A 19,976-nucleotide genomic window follows, 5' to 3' on the forward strand; every position below is an offset into this window, starting at 1 on the left:
CTGTAATCCCAGCACTTTGGGAGGCCGAGGCAGGTAGATCACCTGAGGTCAGGAGTTCAAGACCAGCCTGACCAACATGGTGAAACTCCGTGTCTACTAAAAATACAAAACTTAGCTGGGCTTGGTGGTGGGTGTCTAATCCCAGTTACTCGGGAGGCTGAGGCAGGAGAATCGCTTGCACACAGGAGGTGGAGGCTGCAGTGAGCCAAAATCGTGCCATTGTACTCCAGCCTGGGCAACAAGAGCAAGACTCCATTTCAAAAAAAAAAAAAGAAAGAAAGAAACGAAAGGGCAAAGTAAGCCAGCTGATAGGCTGTTTTTATTTAGTTCCCAATTCACTTCGATGACAGTCACTACCACATAGCACACTCTAGGGTCCTCTGGTCTGGGGGTAAAGTTATCAGCAGTGACTGGGAAGGAGCCTTGGTGGAGCTCTCAGACTCTGCTAGCAGGAAAAAGCATAAGGGTAAGTCCTGGAGTCCTCAAGAGCTCCTTCCTTGAAGAGGCCCAGGGGAGTAGAACATCCTATTGAAAAGAGGCAAGGTCATGGGATACAGACGTTTACAGTGGGAGACTGGAAAGAAGGACCTAATGTCCTTTCTGGAAAATAAATGTTTTCATTAGTGTATATAATAATGCTGCGAAGAACTCAGCTGTCTGGGCTTAAATTCTGGCTGTCACTTATTAGCTGTACGATCTTTGATAAGTCACTTACTCATTCAAGACCCAATTTCTTAGTGGGTTAACAGCATCTTCCTCATACAATGCCATGAGGATCAATGTCAGGTGCTCATTAGAGTACCTGGTATACATTAACTGCTCAATAAATGTTAGCTATTTATTATTGGTTTTCTTTTTTTTTTTTTGAGACGGAGTCTAGCTCTGTTGCCCAGGCTGGAGTGCAGTGGCCAGATCTCAGCTCACTGCAAGCTCCGCCTCCCAGGTTCACGCCATTCTCCTGCCTCAGCCTCCCGAGTAGCTGGGAGTACAGGCGCCCGCCACCTCGCCCGGCTAATTGTTTTTGTATTTTAGTAGAGACGGGGTTTCACCGTGTTAGCCAGGATGGTCTCGACCTCTTGAACTCGTGATCTGCCCGTCTCGGCCTCCCAAAGTGCTGGGATTACAGGCTTGAGCCACCGCGCCCGGCCAGCCACCGCGCCCGGCCTGTTTTTCTTATTATAATTATTTTATTATTGTTTGATCATCTTCTCTTGAGACTTGACATCAGGACAGAAACACCAGTATATATACAAGATATATGAATAAGGAGGCATTTAACCATCACAAGTAAATAAACCAGAAATGGGACAGGCATGGTGGTTCATGCCTGTAAACCCAGCACTTTGGGAGGCTGAGGTGGGCAGTGATCTCACTAGAGCCCAGGAGTTTAAGACCTGCCTGGGCAACATGGCAAAGCCTTGTCTCCACACACACAAAAAATACAAAAATTAGCTAGGCGTGGTGGTGTGTGCCTTTAGTCCCAGTTACTCAGGAGGATGAGGTGGGAGGATCGATAAACTACCCCGCATGGTAGTTTAACCTGTTGCCTATACTTTGGAAACAAAGAGAAAAATGCATTCAAGTTTGACACAGGAAAGCAGCAATCATCTATCTATCTTGTGCCCACCATGAAGAGAGTTCTCAAGATCGAAGTTTCCAAATGGAGGTTTAGCTCTGGCCACTGCAGAGAAGTTTAAGAAGAATCTGAAGGACTGGACTGATGGCTAGACTTCATCCAGAGACAACAATGGGGTGGTACCCAGTGAAGTGAATTGGGTTATGAGTTCCACAGCATAAGTGATCCCAAAAGCAGGGGAGTGTGAGTGCTTCTTATTCCATGCAAAAGACAGAAGTGGGTCTCTGAGGAGTGTCGGGGGCTGGCTGGCTAGAGACTCTAGGGAAAGGTAGACAAGGCTCCCTGAGTGTGTGGTGCTTTCTTGCTGACTTGTCCTATATACCTAAAGTCCATGGTAGAAACCTGAATCTACAGAACCTCCACCAAAAGAGAGGAGTGCATGGGATTCTCAGAGACTGGCTTCCACTTGAATAGGAAGGCCAATTCCCTGTGGACCTGTCAACATGAACTTCAGTTTTCTTGCCCTTACAGTAGGCCTCTGACTGGGTCACTGTTTTAGAAATATTGCTGCCATGCAAGCTTCTTTCAAGGTGAAGCTTGGAAGCTATTCTCCAAGTCCATCCTCAGCAGCTGAGGCCACAACAGGTTAACTGAAGAGCCCCCTTGGCTTCTTCCTCTTGACCTTTGACAGCTGAGGTCTCTGCAGAGGGCCTGAAGTACCCTAGAAAAAAGGGAACCCAAGTTAGTAGGGGTTTTGAAATAGTTCCACTGAAATTAGGAAAGGAACTTTCTTCCTCTCATGGCTCCTGGTTAGGATGAGGCCTTCTTTTTTTTTTTTCGCCCAGGCTGGAGTACATGGACACAATCATAGTTCACTGCAGCCTTGAACTCCTGGGCTCGAGCAATCCGCCTGCCTCAGCCTCCAAAGCAGCTGAGACCACAGGCACATGCCGCCATATCTGGCTAATTTTGTTTTTTGTAAAGATAGGGTTTACTTTGTTGCCCAGGTTGGTCTCAAACTCCTGGCTTCAAGTGATCCTCCTGCCTTGGCCTCCCACAGGTTGTGATAACAAGCGTGAGCCACCATGCCCAGCTAGAAAGAAGAGGCATTCAGGAAGTGTCTGACATAGGTATTTTGAAGTCTATGTCAGGCAGCAAATGTGATATAAGACCCTAAGCAGGAGATGGAGATGTCCCTTCTCCCCCAAGGAACAGCCTCGCTGACTATCACTGGTCATCACTGGCCATCACTGGAAGTGGGATAAGGTGAAAGAGGAGTCGAGGCACATCATTCGTACAAGAACTACAGAGAAGAGACAGCAAGGGAAGATGTGCAAGACCATGACTCTCCATCTAGACACCTACAATTTGGAGCCTGGTCACAAATATCCCTCAATATTGTTGAGGCAGTGCCAATGAAGTAGCAGTTCCAGGGACCACTGGTTTGGGGGATATAGGTGCCAACTCTCAGAACACCATCCAAGAAGCTGCTCATGACTTACTGTGGACTCTTTCTCAGGCACTGAGAGGGTTAGAGCTGAGGAGACCAGTTGTTCTGGCTGGTTTACACATTGGCTATGAATTCCTTGCGGGGAAGCACTCTTTGAGGTCTGAGGATCTCCTGAAATCAGAAAGATCAAGAGAAGATAGTGATAAATGCCTTCTTCTTACCAGGAAGACATTAGTATTCACCAAGCATTCTGATAAAGGCCAGGGTTTGGTACAAATATGTAAGTAGACAGAAGTAGCCACAGGTCCAACTTCCAGCTGACTTTCAGAAAGCCCTGTTTCTGCTATGAAGATTTCCCCAGGCCCACTTTCAGCAGGTAGGATGAGAGTTTCCTTTACTCAAAATAGCCAGCTGTTCTTCTACATATTCCCTGACATGTCTCAGGTATGGAGATTAACTTTTTTTTTTTTTTAAGAGATGAAGTTTTTGCTATGTTGTCCAGGCTGGTCTCAAACTCCTGGCCTTTCCTACCTTGGCCTCCCAAAGTGCTAGGTTACTGGTGTGAGCCACTGCACCCAGCCAGGGAAACTAATCTTTCTCCTGGTTCTTTTGCTAACCCTTCTAAGCACCTAGACCAGAGCCACCCAATCAAACTTTCTGCAGTGATGGAAATGTTCTGTGTCTGCACTAACTTGGTAGCCACCAGCCACATGTGGCTACTAATCACGTGAAATGAGGCTGGTGCAAAAGAGAAAATACATTTTTAGTATTATTTCATTTTTATTAATTTAAACTTAAATAGTTATATGCGGCTAGAAAACTATCATATTGGACAGCATAAACCTAGATCCTAATTGTATCCTCAGACAGACCAGGTACCTCTGGAGTGCTCACCAGTGCCTTGATGCTTCTGTCCCACTTGGACCTCTTGTTTGGTGACTGCCATATACAGATTCTGCAGATTCATGACAAAGGGCTTTCCATCACCAATGCTGCATGCCTCTGGCAGTTTCTGTAAGAGAGAGGAGATACTGTCATTGGTTACACTGTACTGCTGGAGAAGCGATCTAATACCCCACATGCAGAACTGGCATCAACCCCAAATGAATATAAAGCAGTTAGATCCAATAGGGGCGTCCATATCCAAGCCTGGTGGCACCAATATAAAGATTTCTCGGGACATCTCCTCTGAAGGGCAACTCCAAATGTATATCTTATTTCCCCTAATCCTTAGGTCTATTATGTTTTCCCATGAATACCCTATAGATTTCTAGGCTCTTTTTCCAAAGCGATGATTTCCTAGAGGGCTACTTTAGGAAATTATTTCTCCTAAATTTTCCCTGAGCTGAACAAATTACTATTTTCATTAAATTCATTCCTAAACTAGAGAAACATGATAAAATTCAGGATAAAGGAGAGAGAGCAAAATGGTAATGACAGACTGAAACACAAGAAAAAATTATGGAGCTGTGATGTTCAGGCAGAGGAGACAGGAAAAACAAAGCTGACAAAACTTTTGAGGGCCCCTGCCATTTTCCATTCCCCACTGCTGTCCCACACTCCTTTACTCTATCACCCACATGCTCACAGTGGGCTGAGATTCCTCCAAGGGGGTGAAAACTGTTCTTGAGGGGTAAAAAAAATTTACTCTTTTAAAGCATAAAGCGTGCACACACATACACACACACACACAGCGTACATAGATTTTTTGGTATATCTATGGCATTAAAATTTCCTGAGAGGGAGTGATTAGGCAAAAAATGTCTTAAAAGGTTCCTCAGGGAAGTGATAATTTTTAAAAGGCTGAGAAACACTGTTATGATTACATTATATTTATCTGTTTCCTTCACTACAGAATGAACTGTGGACTTATATCCAGAGCAAAATGATTTGCCTAGTTGTAGTTTCATACACTTGGCTGAACTGGGTTGAGGGAATGGCTGAAGACTGAACAAAGTGCAATAAAAATGAGATGAAAGAGTAGGGTATCTAGTGGTCCCAAACCTGGCTGCACTTCGGAATCTTGGAAAGGGCCCAGAACTATTTCACCTGTTCCTAGGCGTGCAAATCACCATGGTTCCCAGCCAAGTTAGCAGGTCCCCAAGAGCAGCCATGCCAGCAGCTCACATGGGAACCAACCCAAGAATCCTGGATTGGCCCATAAAGTGGGTCAAGGGCACCTTTTTGTGCTATAAGGGCATTCATTTCTGAAAGCCCCTCGTGGGAGAAAGATAGAAAAGAGAAAGTGTGAGAAACAGGAAAGCAGGTGCTGAACCAGTCAGGATAGCTGAAAACCTTGTTGATTACCAGGAAATGTCACATACATTTCTACTCCAACCCTATCCCCATAAAGACTATATCAGGCCTGGACTTTCACTGGAAACCACAGGCAATGAATCAGTGCCCCGAGTCCAAACTTTGCCTCTAGCCAGTAATCACACTAGGAGTCTAACAGCCCTCTGGCAGCATTCCCTGAGGAATGAACTGAAACAGGGAAGGTAAACTATCAGGCCACACCACCTCTACCCTACCTCACTCTACTTCCTAAGTTCAGCTCTCTAACTCTCAAGACACCGCCTTCAAAAGAGGGTTCTCTCCTCCACAGCCAGAGAGCCCTGATGGTGGGGAGGCAAACAGCTGCCCTCCTTCCTTATATATTGACCTCTAGCATCTCCCTTCATACTACCCAAGAAATGCAGCCTCTCTTAGGGTCACTCATACATGACTTGGTAGGCACTGTGCTATCTACACAAATGGGTTAGGCAGAATGAGGCAGTCCAGAGTCATTTCCTCCTGCCCTTTCCATGGAATCAAACAGATTCATCAATTTTTCAGGGTGACCTTCACTCAGCTCAAGTATTTAACCTCAAAATGAAGTGCCAGAAATGTTGGACCTGTGTCTAAATGTGGAAACTAATCTAAGCCCTTCCTCTGTCCTTCCCCTTCTCAGAGAGATCTGGTCCTGCAGTTGCTGGCAAAGTTATTCCACCTGACCATCTATTCTCAGAAAAGTCCTAGCAACAGCATATTGCTAGAATTGTCGAATACTTAAATATGCTAGACATTGCTCTAAGTACTTAAAATGTATTAAACCATTTTTGTGTTTTCTACTACTATTTTCCTGGCATCTAGAAGAACGCTGAGGTCACCTCACGGTAGAGGCTCAGTAACTATGTGTGAATAAATGAGCACGGTAGGCACTAGCATGACCCCGTTTGGCTGAGATGGTCCCAGCTAATAAGTGGTGGCACAGGGTTAGAGCCCAGGCAGTCTGGCTTCAGGGCCCACACATATAATTACTATCCTATTTACTTCCCTGAACAGCAAAATTTTAGTCAAAAGGGCAATCTAGCTTCTCCGAGGATCACAACCTGCAATCCTTCACATCCCAGATGACCTGCCATCCAGCTGAGGAACAAGTTCCCCAAGGTGTCAAGAAAAGGGAGCAGATAAAAAGGAGACAGCTGGACCAGACTGGAACCCGTGGGAGCTGAGAGACCATACTCTTAATCCCATTCTAGCCATTCCCCATTATCACAGATTCCTTGGGCCTCATTCTCAAAATATACTAGGGAAGAGAGGTGGAGAGGCAGGAGCTTGGGAAAGAGAAACATTAGCTCCTGGGGCAGGACAATGGTAGTGGCTATCTGGGGCAGGCAGCAGAGATCAAAGGGAGAATGCTGGAGTCAGGAGTAAGTAAAGTAAATAGTGCCCCCTGCCATAGGTGCGACTGAGCCAGGAGCACGATGTACCAGCCACAATGCGGGTCACTGCCCAAAGTGGGGAGGGAAAGAAGAGTCAGGTCAGCCTACTTGTAGAATGTGTTCATCTGATTAACCCAGAATCAATTCTAGTAAGCAAAAAAGTTACTGAGAGTCTGCTATGTGCCAGGCACTACAGGATTCAAGGCAGGGGAAACGGATGCATCAATCCTTCCCTCATAACAGGTCTGAGTTAATAAAAAAATAGTAACTCAGAGTCCCTACCTCAAAGATTTGCATGTGGGAGATAGGCAGACATATGTTGTTTTGTTTTATTTTTCAAGTGATTTGCTATAACAGAGTTCTAAACAAAGGGTAATAGGGAACCAGAGAAGAAGAAAGGGATGAATTTTGACACAGAATTCTGCAAAAAGCATCAGAGGTGGTGACATTAAGACAAGCCTTGCAAAGTTAGACTTTGGATGTGCTGGAAGTAAGTGAAGCATAAAGGTGTGAAGACAGGATATGTGGATGTGTCTCATGGGAAACAAGACTAGAAGGCTAAGTTCACATTCACTAGTTTGCAAAGGACTTCATTTTTTAAGGTTATGCCCAAGGGAATTTCCTTTTGTTTCACAAAGTGGCTTTCTCTGCTCTACAACTGTTTGCCAAAGCTTCCTTGGCTCCAAACTAGCATTGATGGAACAACGAGGAATCCAGAGCTGCTTCCAGGCTTCGCTTTTTAGATTCTCTGTTACATTTACCTAAACTCTTAGTACTTCCTCATTACTTACTTCTAGTAGTGTGATTTTTCAACAGCCACAAGAGCTATATTACTCTTCCATCTCCAGTTCGCTGGGACTTTGGACCCTGGTATACAGCCATACCAGAAACTTTAGGCAAACCAAAGTGACAGAAATCCTGTAGGGCATTTTATTTCCCCTTCTTGTCCCTGTTGCAGCCCATCTTGGTTCTGAGGGTCCAACCTCCCCTCTTTAGAGGTAACTCTCATCTTCATGAGGTCTAAACTCACTCCCAGTGGTCCAGAAAACCCAAGACTCTCTCAGGATTTTCTAGAGAGCTTCCAATTAGCATTTTCAACTACAAATACAAAATCTGCCTCTCCTCCCTGCCTTACTTTCCTCTGAGTTTCAGAAAAGAAACTTCTAGAATCCTGGGTAAGAAAGGCTAGATCTGATCTACTGCTCACCCTATAAATATGGGCCCACAGTCTGAGGATACAGGTTTAATGAAGAAAAAGGGAAAATAAGCTAACTGGAGCTCTCCAGAGTCAGCCTTTGAGCATGTCTTTGGTTCTGGCACCCGCCCCAGAAACTGGCACAGCCCCAAGGCCCTGGCACTAACCATCACAATATCGCAAGGGCAGGGCTCACAACACGTGACTTCCCTAAGAGTAAGAATTCTGCTCCTCCCTCTTGCAATGTGGTAAACATTGCTGGTCTGGATACAAACTTCCTTCCCTCGGGAGCCCGGGTCTCCACTTAGGGAATCACAGCAATGTGAACCATCAGCTTCCCTTAGGAATAAGAGCACATTAGAAAACTCTTCTAAGGTCTCAAATGGCCAGGGAATTTGCCAGAATAAAGAGAAAGGAACAAGAAATGTAGTTTAGGAAGAAGACTCTAAAGAGAAGGACTCTTCAAGAAACGTAACTCCCCCTCTGCCAATCCATTCATATTTAACAAATATTTGCTGATCATCTACTGTGGTGTTTGGGACTATTTAGATGCTGGGAATACGGTAGTGAACAAAAGAGATAAAATTCCCTGCTCTCTTGAAGTTTACATTCTAGAGGGGAGATCACCAACAAATATATAGCTAATTAAAATGTACACTCTGTGAGATGGTACTATTACCATCCAAATGAAATCCCTAAATCAAAGATAATCTGAAATGGCCCTGGATCCATGACACAGACCCAACTGCAGTAGTAAAACGCTGAGAGTCAGAAGGAAAGATGAACCCAATGCATGAGGATAGTATCAAGGTTTAAAAAAGAAAGCCCAAAGTAGCTTCTCACTCAAAGAGGAAGAAGCAAGGCTATTCAGGAATTAGAAAAAAAAAAAAAGAAATACACTTTAAGTTCTGGCCTTAAGGTCTCCAAGATGTGGATTTGTACCTAAGGTGGTCTTCTACTGGCTAGCTGTGACACTGTGGGCAAGCCATCATACTTAATGGTTTATTGTGAGAGAGAGGGGAGGGAAAGGAGAGACATTGGGAGTCAGGCACTGAGGGATCAAGACTAACAACATTTACATCACAGAATATGTGAAAGAATTAAATGAGAGAATTGAGTAAGTGCCCAAGAAATGTCTGTTCCTTCCCTTTGCAAGGCACACTGAGACTTTTCTTGCCTGGCCCTACTCCAGTGAGTGCTAAGTGGACTTAAGAAATGCCCTAATGATAAAGTACATAGAGAAACCAGGTCTGATCCAATTACAGATGGTCCCTGACTTAGGATTTTTCTATTTTACTGATGATGTGAAAGTGATAGGCATTCATTACACTCCTTGACCTATGATGGGGCTATCTTTGGATAGTCTCATAAGTCAAAAACACACTTTCAACTCAGGATATTTTCTTTCTTTCCGCTTTTTTTTTTTTTTTTTTTTTGAGATGAAGTCTTGCTCTGTCTCCCAGGCTGGAGTGCAATCTCCGCTCATTGCAACCTCCTTCTCCCAGGTTCAAGCGATTCTCCTGCCTCAGCCTCCCAAGCAGCTGGGACCATGGGCCCCTGCTGCCACGCCCACCTAATTTTTGTATTTTTAATAGAGATGGGGCTGCACCATGTTGGTCAGGATGGTCTCGAACTCCTGACCTCAGGTGATCCATCTGCCTTGGCCTCCCAAAGTGCTGGGGTTACAAGCATGAGCCACCACGCCTGGCTCTACTATTTTCAACTTAGGATGGATTTATTGGGATGCGGCCCCATTGTAAGTTGAGGAGCATCTGTATTAACTTCTCTCCATTGGTGTCCCAAAGCACACTATTATCCAGTCAAGGTCCAGATCAGGGAGACACAGAAATCTACCCAGTAACCTGTGGGTAGTTCACTGCCCACCATCACCACACTAGCCGACTCCTCGGTCTCTAGTAATGACCGAGGCAGCATGGCTTTTGCATCAGAAGGTCCTGGGTTTAAATCCCGGCTTTGCCAGTTACCAGGTATGTTACTAACCCCTTTTAGCCTCTGTTCCCTTACCAGAAAAATGAGGAGACCAACAGCTACTTTGATGAGGCTGATGGAAGGATTCCATGGGATGATATGTTAAAGGGTGTCTGCTCAGTAGGTATTGTCTCCCTACCTCCCCCCAAATAGCCCCTGCTTCTCAAAGCTCTCCTTTACTCTCCAATTCTTCAGGACCTACCCAAGAGGCCAAGGTTTCATCTTCATTCTCTCCACCCTCTTTTCTGGGTGGCAAGTATAACAGTAAAGAGTAAAGCTCCTACTCTCTCTAGAAGCACACAAAGCACAAACAGCTTGCTTCCAACAACATTTTAGCAAGGGTATTCTGCACAGCCCAACTGATCCCACAATGCTTGAACCAAGAACTCTCTCACCACCATTTCCTGCTTCCTAATGTGGCTTGTGCAAATGCTCTGCTATGTCATTTCCATTTTCAAGTAATATACACTCAATAAGGGCTATCTGGAAAACACAAAAATACGACCTGCAGATATAGATCATAAAAATAGCTAACAGCCAAATGGTTTTTGAGGGGATTAATTTCACAGTTTCCTCAGAGTCTGAGAGAAAAAATTCTCAGGACAGAGAAAAGAGATAGGGTGGTGATATCTGGATTTTTAGAAGACAACTGTTTCATTCTCCTTTCTCCTCATTTCAAATTTTCCATAGCAGCTCACTTGGATGAGCTATCTCTGAGTTTCAGGCAATAACCAACTCTGATACTGGGTCTCTCTCTCTGTCCTCACAGAATACCCCTCTATCAGTTCACTGATCAGAAACCTTGGTGATTTGGGAGAACACATAGTACCCTAAATACACAAGGCACACTGCCCTTGAAGGTCCAAATGTGAAACTGAAGAGACAGCTGACACTGCCCCTGTGTTTGGTCTGATTTAGCTTTGTTTGGGTCTGTCCCTGCAACAAGGTCTTCCCTGATCATGCTGCCCTGTTGCGGCCGACCTCGCCACGCTCTATGATTAGCCTCCAGCTCCTGAGCATCCACTCAGTGCTGGGCTATAAGGAAAAAGAACACACAGAAACCCAAACTTAATCTTGTGTTTAGGGACCTTGCAAATTAATTAAGTCATAGTCCAACTCGCCCCCCCCGACCTTTAAAAACAAGGTGGGAGAATGGATGCAGCCATACAGTCATATAGCAAACATGCATGTATGCAATCTAGTCAAGTTACTAAATCACTTTCTTTGTGGCCTCCCTTCAAAATGAGATAATTTTGCTGCCTCTCTCTCACGATGCTGTAAATGCAATGGAGTAAGATAGGTGCAGAGTTCAAAACAGTTTGAGACAAAGTCCAAGTCCTATGTATACTGTTCAGATTTTTCTGGTTCAGTCTGAGGCCTGGCTAGCTCTCTGGACTGCAGGGTCAGAAAAGGAGGGGGATGGGAAGAGAGACTATGAAAAGAGGTCCAAACAGAAGGCTTGAAAAATATTAGTAAGATTAACTTTGTAAATGCTTTCTATGTGCTAGGTACTTAGGCTATGCATTTTGACACATTACTGCAATTAACCTCCACTGTTACCCTATCAGTTGGGCTCTAAAATCATTCTCATTTTATTTATTTTTGGTTTTTTTAAGTTACTTATTTGTCATGACTTGAAGCCCAATCTCATTTTATATATAAGAAAACAAAGGCTTGAAGAGATTAAGTAACTTGACCAAGGTCACAGCAGAATGGGGAAACAGAAGGCCCAGGAAGTTGAACTCTAGAACCTACACTTGAATCACTATACTATAATGCCTCTTACCAATGAGACATCCATTTCTCCCTGCCATCTCCTACCCCTGTAAGGAAGTGGTCCCTGTTCTGAGGTCTAGTGGTACTAGAAGCTGGCTCTCACTTCTCTTCTTAAATCTCCAAATAGCTCAAGAGGCTGAAAGAGGGAAAAGACAAAATGTCCTCTAGAAAAGGAAAGCCTTACTTCACCCCTTGAGTGTCCTCCAAGTATACTGGAAAATCAGAAAAATGAATCTCTGGTATGGGAAGTCTCTAGACTTGAATCTCCTTTTAAAATAAGTACAGCCCCTCAGAGTCATAGCAGGAAGGCCCCTCAGCTCTGCCCCCAAAGAAAAATAATGGTAAAGGGAGTGGAAGTGAAGGTGGGGGTGGGGCAGTAGCTCTCATAAGAGCCCTTTGTGGTGGCTGCCTCTGAAAGGAGGTTTTGCTAGACAAGGTGGAACTTCTCAAGGTGACAAGCAAATGGTACAGACTGAGCTGTGACCCTCTGCTTGCTCTATAGCCACCCCCTCCCCTTTGGAGGGCCAGAGCCTAAACTGTCCCTGGAGCCCCACCCAGCCCCAGCACAAACCATGGCTTTCTAGTCTGGAGGGCAACTAACGAGCAGCAGAGGGGCTTGGGGAACGAAAGTGGTTTCCTGGGGGGGACGGATCCTCAGAGCCCCTCAGAAAGTGTAGGAGCAACTCTCATTCGTTCTTTTCTCTACTCCCACTCCTTCTCCAAGAAGAACAAGCAGCTCCTGTCAGCTCTGGCTCAGGGAAGGGGCTCCGACCAGCCTAGCAGGGGAACAAGCAGTTTGAACATTATTTTAGTACCTCTCTCAAATTCAGCCACCTCAACATCCTCTTCCCAAATGGAAATGAAACAATGTGGTAGAAACTGGAAAGAACAAAAGCATCAGATTTAATAACAAAAAGAAAATCACAGCTATAAGGCCGATAGTCTGGCTCTGAAGGCTCTTCATCCCTGCCCTGTGCTACTGGCACTGTGCAGGAGTGCAGATTCCTTTTTTTTTTTTCCTGTCTTAGTGGAGAAGAGAGGACAGTCAACTGGGTGTCTAGGGTACAAAATTGATTTAGAGTACCCCGCAGTATCCTCTGTAGGACCTCCACCACCAAAAGGATTCTCTTTCACTCCAGATTACACGCTTGACAGCTGGGAACACAGCCCATAGCAGCCACGTTCTCATGGACTCCCTGCCCCCATCCCGCTTGCTGCCCGCCTCTCTGGAGGGTGGCAGTGTCCTCTCTGCCCTGAGAAATCTTACTCTATAGGGTGATGCACCACCTCCTCCACCTGCCACACACACTGGAAATAATATAAGGTACTGATCTTCATGACCTTGAAGAGGTAAAGATTTCTTAACAGGACACAAACTATAAAGGAAAAGATTGATAAATTGGACTAGATTAAAATGAAGAACTTCTGTTCATCGAAAGAGATATTTAAGAGAGCAAAAAAGCAAGCTACAATGTAGGAGAAAATACTTGCAATACATATACCAACAAAGAACTCATTTCCAAAATATATTAAAAACTCTTAAAAATCAGTAAGAAAAAGACTTAGTCATACCTAAGTCTTAGTCATATTTAAATGACTGATAATTACATAAAAATGTACAGCACCTCATTGAGAAAATTAAAACCACAACAGAATATCACTACATATTCATCATAATGGCTAAAAGGAAAAAGGAAGATAATATCAAGTGTTGACAAAGAAATAGTACAACCAGAATTCTCCTAAACTGCTTGTGTGGTTATAAATTGATACAGTCATTTTTGAAAATAGTTTGGCAGTATCTATTAAATCTAAAAATATACACACCTATGACCTAGACATTCCACTTCTATGTATTTCTCCAACACAACTAGGTAAATACATGGTGGTATAGCTTTACAATCAAATATTATACAGAAGTGAAAATTTAAAAAGTATGGCTACAAAGAGCAACATGGATGAATTGCATTAACATTTTGGGCCAGGTGTGTGGCTCACACCTGTAATCCCAGCACTTTGGGAGGCTGAGGCAGGAGGATTGCTTGAGCCCAGGAGTTCGAGGCTACAGTGAGCTGTGATCGTGCCACTGCAGGCCAGCCTGGGCAACAGAGTGAGACCCTGTCTCAAGAAAAGAAAAAAAAAAAAATTAACATTTTGTTGAGTAAAAGAAGTCATACGCAAAATAGTATATACTATATTATTCCATTTCTATGAAGCTCAAAAACAAGCAAAATTAACTTAATGATCATATTAGAAGTCAGGATAGTGGTGTTACCCTTTGGAGGTGGTAGATACTGGCAGATAATAGGGGAGTACTTTTGAGTACTGGAAATTTTCTAGCTCTTGATTTGGGTGCTGGTTACACAGCTATGTTAATTTTGTAATAATTCTTCAAGCTGTACACTTCTGATATGGGCACGTTCCTACATGCATCTTATACTTCAATTTTAAAAGTTTATTAATAAAAGATGAATCACTATGGAAAACAGCGAGGCAGTTACTAAAAATGTTAAACATAGAGTTACTATATGACCCAGCAATTCTACTCCTAGGTACATCCCCAAGAGAATTGAAAACATATGTTAACACAAAAATGTGAACACAAATGTTCGTAACAGCATTATTCATAAGAGCCAAAAAGTAGAGACAACCCAAATGTCCATCAACGGATGAATGGATAAACAAAATGTGGTATATCTGTACAATGGTATTTTGTTCTAACATAAGAAGGAATAAAGTATTGATATTCGCTTTAATACATGAACCTTAAGAACATAATGCTAAGTGAAAGAAGCCAGACACGAAGACCACATATTGTATGATCCCGTTTTTATGAAATACACTGAATAGGCAAATCCATAAAGACAAAGAGTAGTGATTTCCAGGGGACAGGAGACAGGGCGAATGGAGAATGACTGCAAATAGGTATGGCATTTCTTTTTGGGGTGATGAAAATGTTCTGGAATTAGATAGTAGTTGTGGTTGCATAACCTTGTGAATACACTAAAACCAGTGAATTGTATATACTTTTGGTATATACTTTTTGGTACATTTCATGGTATGTGGATTATAGCTCTAATTTTAAAAACAAGTTTTAAAATAGATAAAGTCTCTATTCTCCCCATCTCTTTTGCCTATTCTCCACTCTATTTCCTCTTTTAGAATAGATGCTCAGGCTCCCAACAGGCTTGGACAACTTTTAAAGAACTTTAAGCAGTCAGTGGAGCAGATACCTACCAGTGGCTGAGAGACTGGAGGTGGCATGGCATGTTGAAAGACCACAGGATCTAGAGTCAGACAGACCTGGTTTTGAAAATAAGTCCACCACTTACATGTTTGTTTTATGATCTTGATCTTGGCCAAGTTACTTAATTTTCTGAGCCTCAATTCTCCCTCTATGAAATGAGTAAAGGAATTCCCACTAATGAGGGTTGTCCAAGGATTGTTAAATGAGACAATGTATGTACCATATTAATTCTGTTCCCTTGAGAGTTCCATGCACTCTCAACTATTTGAAGGCAACTAGGAAAATCACTTTATTTCAGCAAAAACAGTGTGGGCTCTGGAGTTCAACTGCTTACACTCAAATCCCTGACCCATTATTTCATCTCTAAGCCTTAGTTTCTTCAGCTGTGGAATGGGAATGATATTACTACCTGCACTATAGAGTTATTATGAGGATTAAATGAGATAATGCAAGTAAAGTTCTCCCTATCATGTCTGGCACATAGGAAGTGCTCAATAAGTATTAACTGTTATTATTAATTCAATCATTAAACAAAATTGCCAAGGATACACTATAGCATGCTGTGTCCTAAGGATAAGACAGGGTTCACTGTCCTCAGGGAGCTCATAGTCTGGCTGAAGAGTCAGACACATAAACAAATAATTGTTCTTCACAGCTAGTCACACACTGGAGCCTTTGATTCCCAGTCAACAGCACTAGGTCTGAGGCCTTACTAAACAAAGCCGGATATGTAAGGAACAGTGTGGGGTGGGGGCAGCAGTGAATAGACGAACCATGAATCAACAGTAGGCCCTTCTTTTCCCACAAATAGCCTACAAAAATCTAGATAGGTATACACACTTCCTCCTCTGAATTACTATTAAGGGGCCATCTGTGTCCTCCAACTTATTCAAGCGGCTGGTTTCTTCTCATCTTTCAACTCTCAGTTTAAATGTCACTTCTTCTGGCCCCCTGACCATATCACCTGAAGTGCTTTTACAGCATTCTATTCATTTTCCTCAAGTAATTATAATAATTTTCCATTATTCATTTACTCATTTCCTGTCTTCCCCATTAGGCTGTGAGTTCAGGGACCTAGAGTTCAGGGACCATTCATCCAGCAAATATAAGTACCTACTATGTGCCAGGCACTGAAGTATGTGCTGGGAATTCAGTTTCGGGGGAGAGACATGGCCACTGCCCTCATAGAGCTTACAGTTTGTATCTGTGGAAAAAGTTTTAGGATGCAGGTTTATCCCAGTTCCGGCTGAGGACTCTCTTATGACTAGCCCAGTTAGATAGGAGCCCTTGGCTACCAATCTCGCACCGAGTCCAAAAAGCCAAAAGCTGAAACTCTGGTGACGTCTCAGTTCTTTTTTCCGTAGTCCTAGATTCCTGTGGAGTTTAAGCTAGGGTAAATAGCATAACCTCAGAGCCATTTCTGCAAGTTCTTTCCTTATAAAGCTATTCCTATCAGCATTCTAAGGGCAAACATGGTTGGTATCAGGCAAGAAACACATGGCTGGGGTGGAGGGTGGGGTGACGATGGGGATAGGGAGGCAAGAGTCTCCCAAAGTCCTGTAGAGATGAAATGACTGAACTGGAAGTGCTGAGCCCTCAGCGCCTTTCAAATTCGATGCCCTGGATTTCTCAGATGGGTGCTTCCCACAGTCTAAGCTTCTCTACCATTGAGTCTGACTTCGTTCTAAAGGCTACTTCCTGCTAAGCTAGCCTGAGGTCTAGGAATGCTGAATTAAACTCTAGGAAATACATTCTGCTGCAAACTCTCTGGGGAAATGCCAAGGGAACACCATTTTCCAGCACTGGGTGATAACAAAAGTCAAAGGATTGTTGAAAAAGCTTCTTTAAATTTGTTACTAAATGAACAAGGGTGTGTGTATATACCAAGTGTGTGTGTATATAAAATTAATGAATAAATCCTTGCTTAATAGCAGGAGATAATGTCCTGAGAGCAGAATTGGGGACAAAGTTTCAAGCCACATAAGCAAACAGACCTATTCATTCAAGAACTATTTACTTGACACCTTCTCTGAGCCACATTATTCTAGGTACAAAGAAATAAATGACTGATTGTGGGTTTAGCAAAATATGTTCAGTTCTATGATACAGGTCTATGTACAGTCTGCTTTGAGAGAAGAGCAGACCAGTCTGGGCAACATAGTGAGACTCTGTCTTTATAAAAAGTGAAAACTTAGCCAGGTGTACTGAGTGGCACATGCCTATGGTCCCAGCTACTCAGGAGGCTAAGAAGGGAGGACTGCTTGAGCCTGGGAGTTCAAGGCTGCAGTGAGCTATGATTGTGTCACTACACTCCAGCCTGAGGGACAAAGTGAGACACTGTCTCAAAAAAAAAAAAAAAAAAAAATTACAGGATTACAAAGGAAACCAATTAATTGAAATGTTATTATTCAAATATTTTTAAACTAATCTGTAATATTATAACATACGAGCTTCTTTATTAACACATTAAATCATGAGATCTAGCAATGAGTCTAATAACCATAATTTCAAGCAGTAATCAGCAAAAACTGTATTTCAAGATATCTGCAGCAGTATAGAATGATATGAAAGTATCTGTGATTTCTACTGGTGACAGATACTTCTAATACACAGTGTCTTTTGCTTACATTTATAATTGAAGGAAATGCTAAATTCCAGTTACAGGTTAATGAAAATAAGATGCAACTTTCCCTCATTCCATTCACGAAACCCTGAACTCTAAGCATGAATTCCCAAGGCATCCATAGACCCCAGGGTAAAAACCCCTGCTGTAAAGATGTAAAGACTCTCATTGGGTAACAGTGGATGCATAATCAGAAAGACCACATAGAGCCAGTTCAGAGTTAGCAGTAAGGGGAGCCAAAGCCAGATGCCAGTCAATGGTCTGCAGGAGTAGAAACAAATTGGCTGTAGGGGGCAGAGATAAGAGATCTTGAGATCACAGAGAAAGAAGCTGCCTGTCCAGTTCCTGTGAGGCATGGGTAGCCATCTGCAATTAGGTACCAAGAGACCACCCTGTGCCTATTCAGTAAATCCCCTTTTCACTTAAGCTAATTAAGGGGATTTTTCTGCCTCACAATTAATTGCTAATACTTCAAACAAAAGTGCTCAATGAAACATGTTTGCAAGACACTATGTATATCTGTGTATATTAACAGCCTTCCAGATGAGAAATTCCTTAATTTATAATCAGTTCAGGGTATGTATACTCCAGATTCTGTAAAGCCCACAGCGGCTGATTTCCATAAATCTGTAGAAGATACCACTGCTGAATACCTTAGGGAGGAGGGAAAGCTGCCTGTCCTCTACATAGAGGGCTACCCTGGCAGGCAGGGTGACTAATCAACAGGTAGACAGTGAACTCATAGGAGCCAGAAGAAAGGGAGCAAGATGAACAATCAATAGAGAAGCCAGGGCACTACCTGAAACTGTGCATCTTTAGGTTTAAGGAGACAAGGACAAGAGGGATATATAAATGGCCAGAAGAAGAATCCTAAGCTATCAGAGGTCCTCTTGCAAAATGTGTCTTAAAACAGATTTTCGATACTACTGACAGGGAAAAACTGAGGGGGATAAACTGTGCCCTGAACACAGAATGGTCAGTGCCTAAACTCCCACAAGACAGACGTAGATCTGGGGCCACTTCTGTGGAGAAGGGAACAGAATGACCTTGCAGGCCTCTCCAGCTGCTCTTCCCACTGTTTTTAATCCCACTAAGGGCAAACAGGAAAGGAGAAGTGACTGGGAAAGGAACTGAATATTACTATTAACTGTTTAAAAATGCAGTTGAATAGTGGGTATATAGTGTTTGTTTTATTATATGTTCTTTTGTGTGTATTAAATACTTTATAGTAAAAATATTTTTAAAAGACACAGTGAAGCCAAATCAAACCAAACACACAATTGGAAAATGAAGTTACTTAATACAACATCAGCAGTGACTACCGAAGTGCAAGCATGGAACGTGTGCTGAGGAACATCTCCAGCCTGTGTCAATGCCTGGTCCCACTAGACTCCAAGTTTAAAGATGGGCAAGGATTCTGAGGAGAGGCTCTAGAGAAAAATAAGTTCTGGATACAAAGCCACTTTCCAGGAAATCAAGACTGGCAGGTTTTGAGGTTAGGAAGTCGAAGGGGAGAAGGTCAACTACTAGGCCTGAGTTGTCTGCCACCAGTTTAACTTAGAAGACTCATTCTCAACAGGGTACCTGCCTAACCCATGGCTGGGGTGGTGATGGAGGGATCTGATCTGATATAAAATGTTAGGATGACCCTAGCATCCAGTGTCTGGGGAAAATTAAGCAAGACTTACTAGCCATTAAAAAGATCCCAGAAAAAGATGGAGGGTAGGGAGAAAAAAAGAACTGGAAATTAAGATATACTTCAATTCAGACCCCCCACTCAGAGCAGGAGTCTGACAGTACTGTGGAAACGGAGGTTGTGGCTGGGTGCTGGGAGAAGGGGACTAGAGAAAGAGAGAAGTCTGAATCTGCAGAAGAGTCAAGACGGCTTGATTTGGAAGAAGTTTTCCTAAATGGATATGATCAGGCTTGAGGCTAAGAGCTACTTCCTGAGACTTCTAGTTCCCCGGTTCAGAATTTCTGCATCCTTGTCCTCACTCCTGGCTATTGTCCAGGTACTCCAAAATGCCCAGATCATTTCTAGGTACAGTACATCTCACACTCATTGGATCTAGGTTTCACTAAGCAGGAGAGAATGCCCTGGTTACTTAATTTAGCATTTCCTAACTGATAATCTCTCCACTTCCTTGCAGGAAGTCATAGCTGTGGGTGTAGGATTCCCATTGAGTGTGCTAACCCCCTATCCTCAGGCTCACTTAGGAGGCACAAACAGGCAGCCCTGACACCAGGCTGACCCTAGGCAACAGAACAGCACGCCAGGGTTCATCTCCAGGTGAGGGGATGAAGGAAAGACCAAATCTAGGCTCTGGTTACAGGGCATCTTGAACACCTGCTAATAATAAAACATTATCTGTCAAGGCCTTGACCCTCCAAACCACCAAAACAGAGGAAGAGGGTG

General features: G+C 43.3%; 1 protein-coding gene across 4 annotated transcripts in view; it reads right to left on the reverse strand.

The window, feature by feature from the left end:
- Positions 1 to 291: 291 nt before the first annotated feature.
- Positions 292 to 19,976, reverse strand: part of NHEJ1 (non-homologous end joining factor 1) — a 91,226-nt gene continuing 71,541 nt past the window's right edge. For 3 of the 4 annotated variants that reach the window (XM_005574340.4, XM_045367751.3, XM_005574339.5), the window contains exons 6-8: positions 3,921 to 4,038; positions 3,079 to 3,197; positions 292 to 2,297 (exon numbers count right to left, since the gene is read on the reverse strand). In XM_005574340.4, coding sequence (XP_005574397.2) covers positions 2,223 to 2,297; positions 3,079 to 3,197; positions 3,921 to 4,038 — 312 coding nt within the window. In that variant the 3' untranslated portion in view covers positions 292 to 2,222. Of the gene's footprint in view, positions 2,298 to 3,078; positions 3,198 to 3,920; positions 4,039 to 12,505; positions 12,570 to 19,976 lie in introns of all 4 variants that reach the window. The other variant, XR_012421493.1, reaches the window with a different exon arrangement.

This window comes from Macaca fascicularis, chromosome 12 (assembly GCF_037993035.2).
Source record: "Macaca fascicularis isolate 582-1 chromosome 12, T2T-MFA8v1.1".
Taxonomy (NCBI): Eukaryota; Metazoa; Chordata; class Mammalia; order Primates; family Cercopithecidae; genus Macaca; species Macaca fascicularis.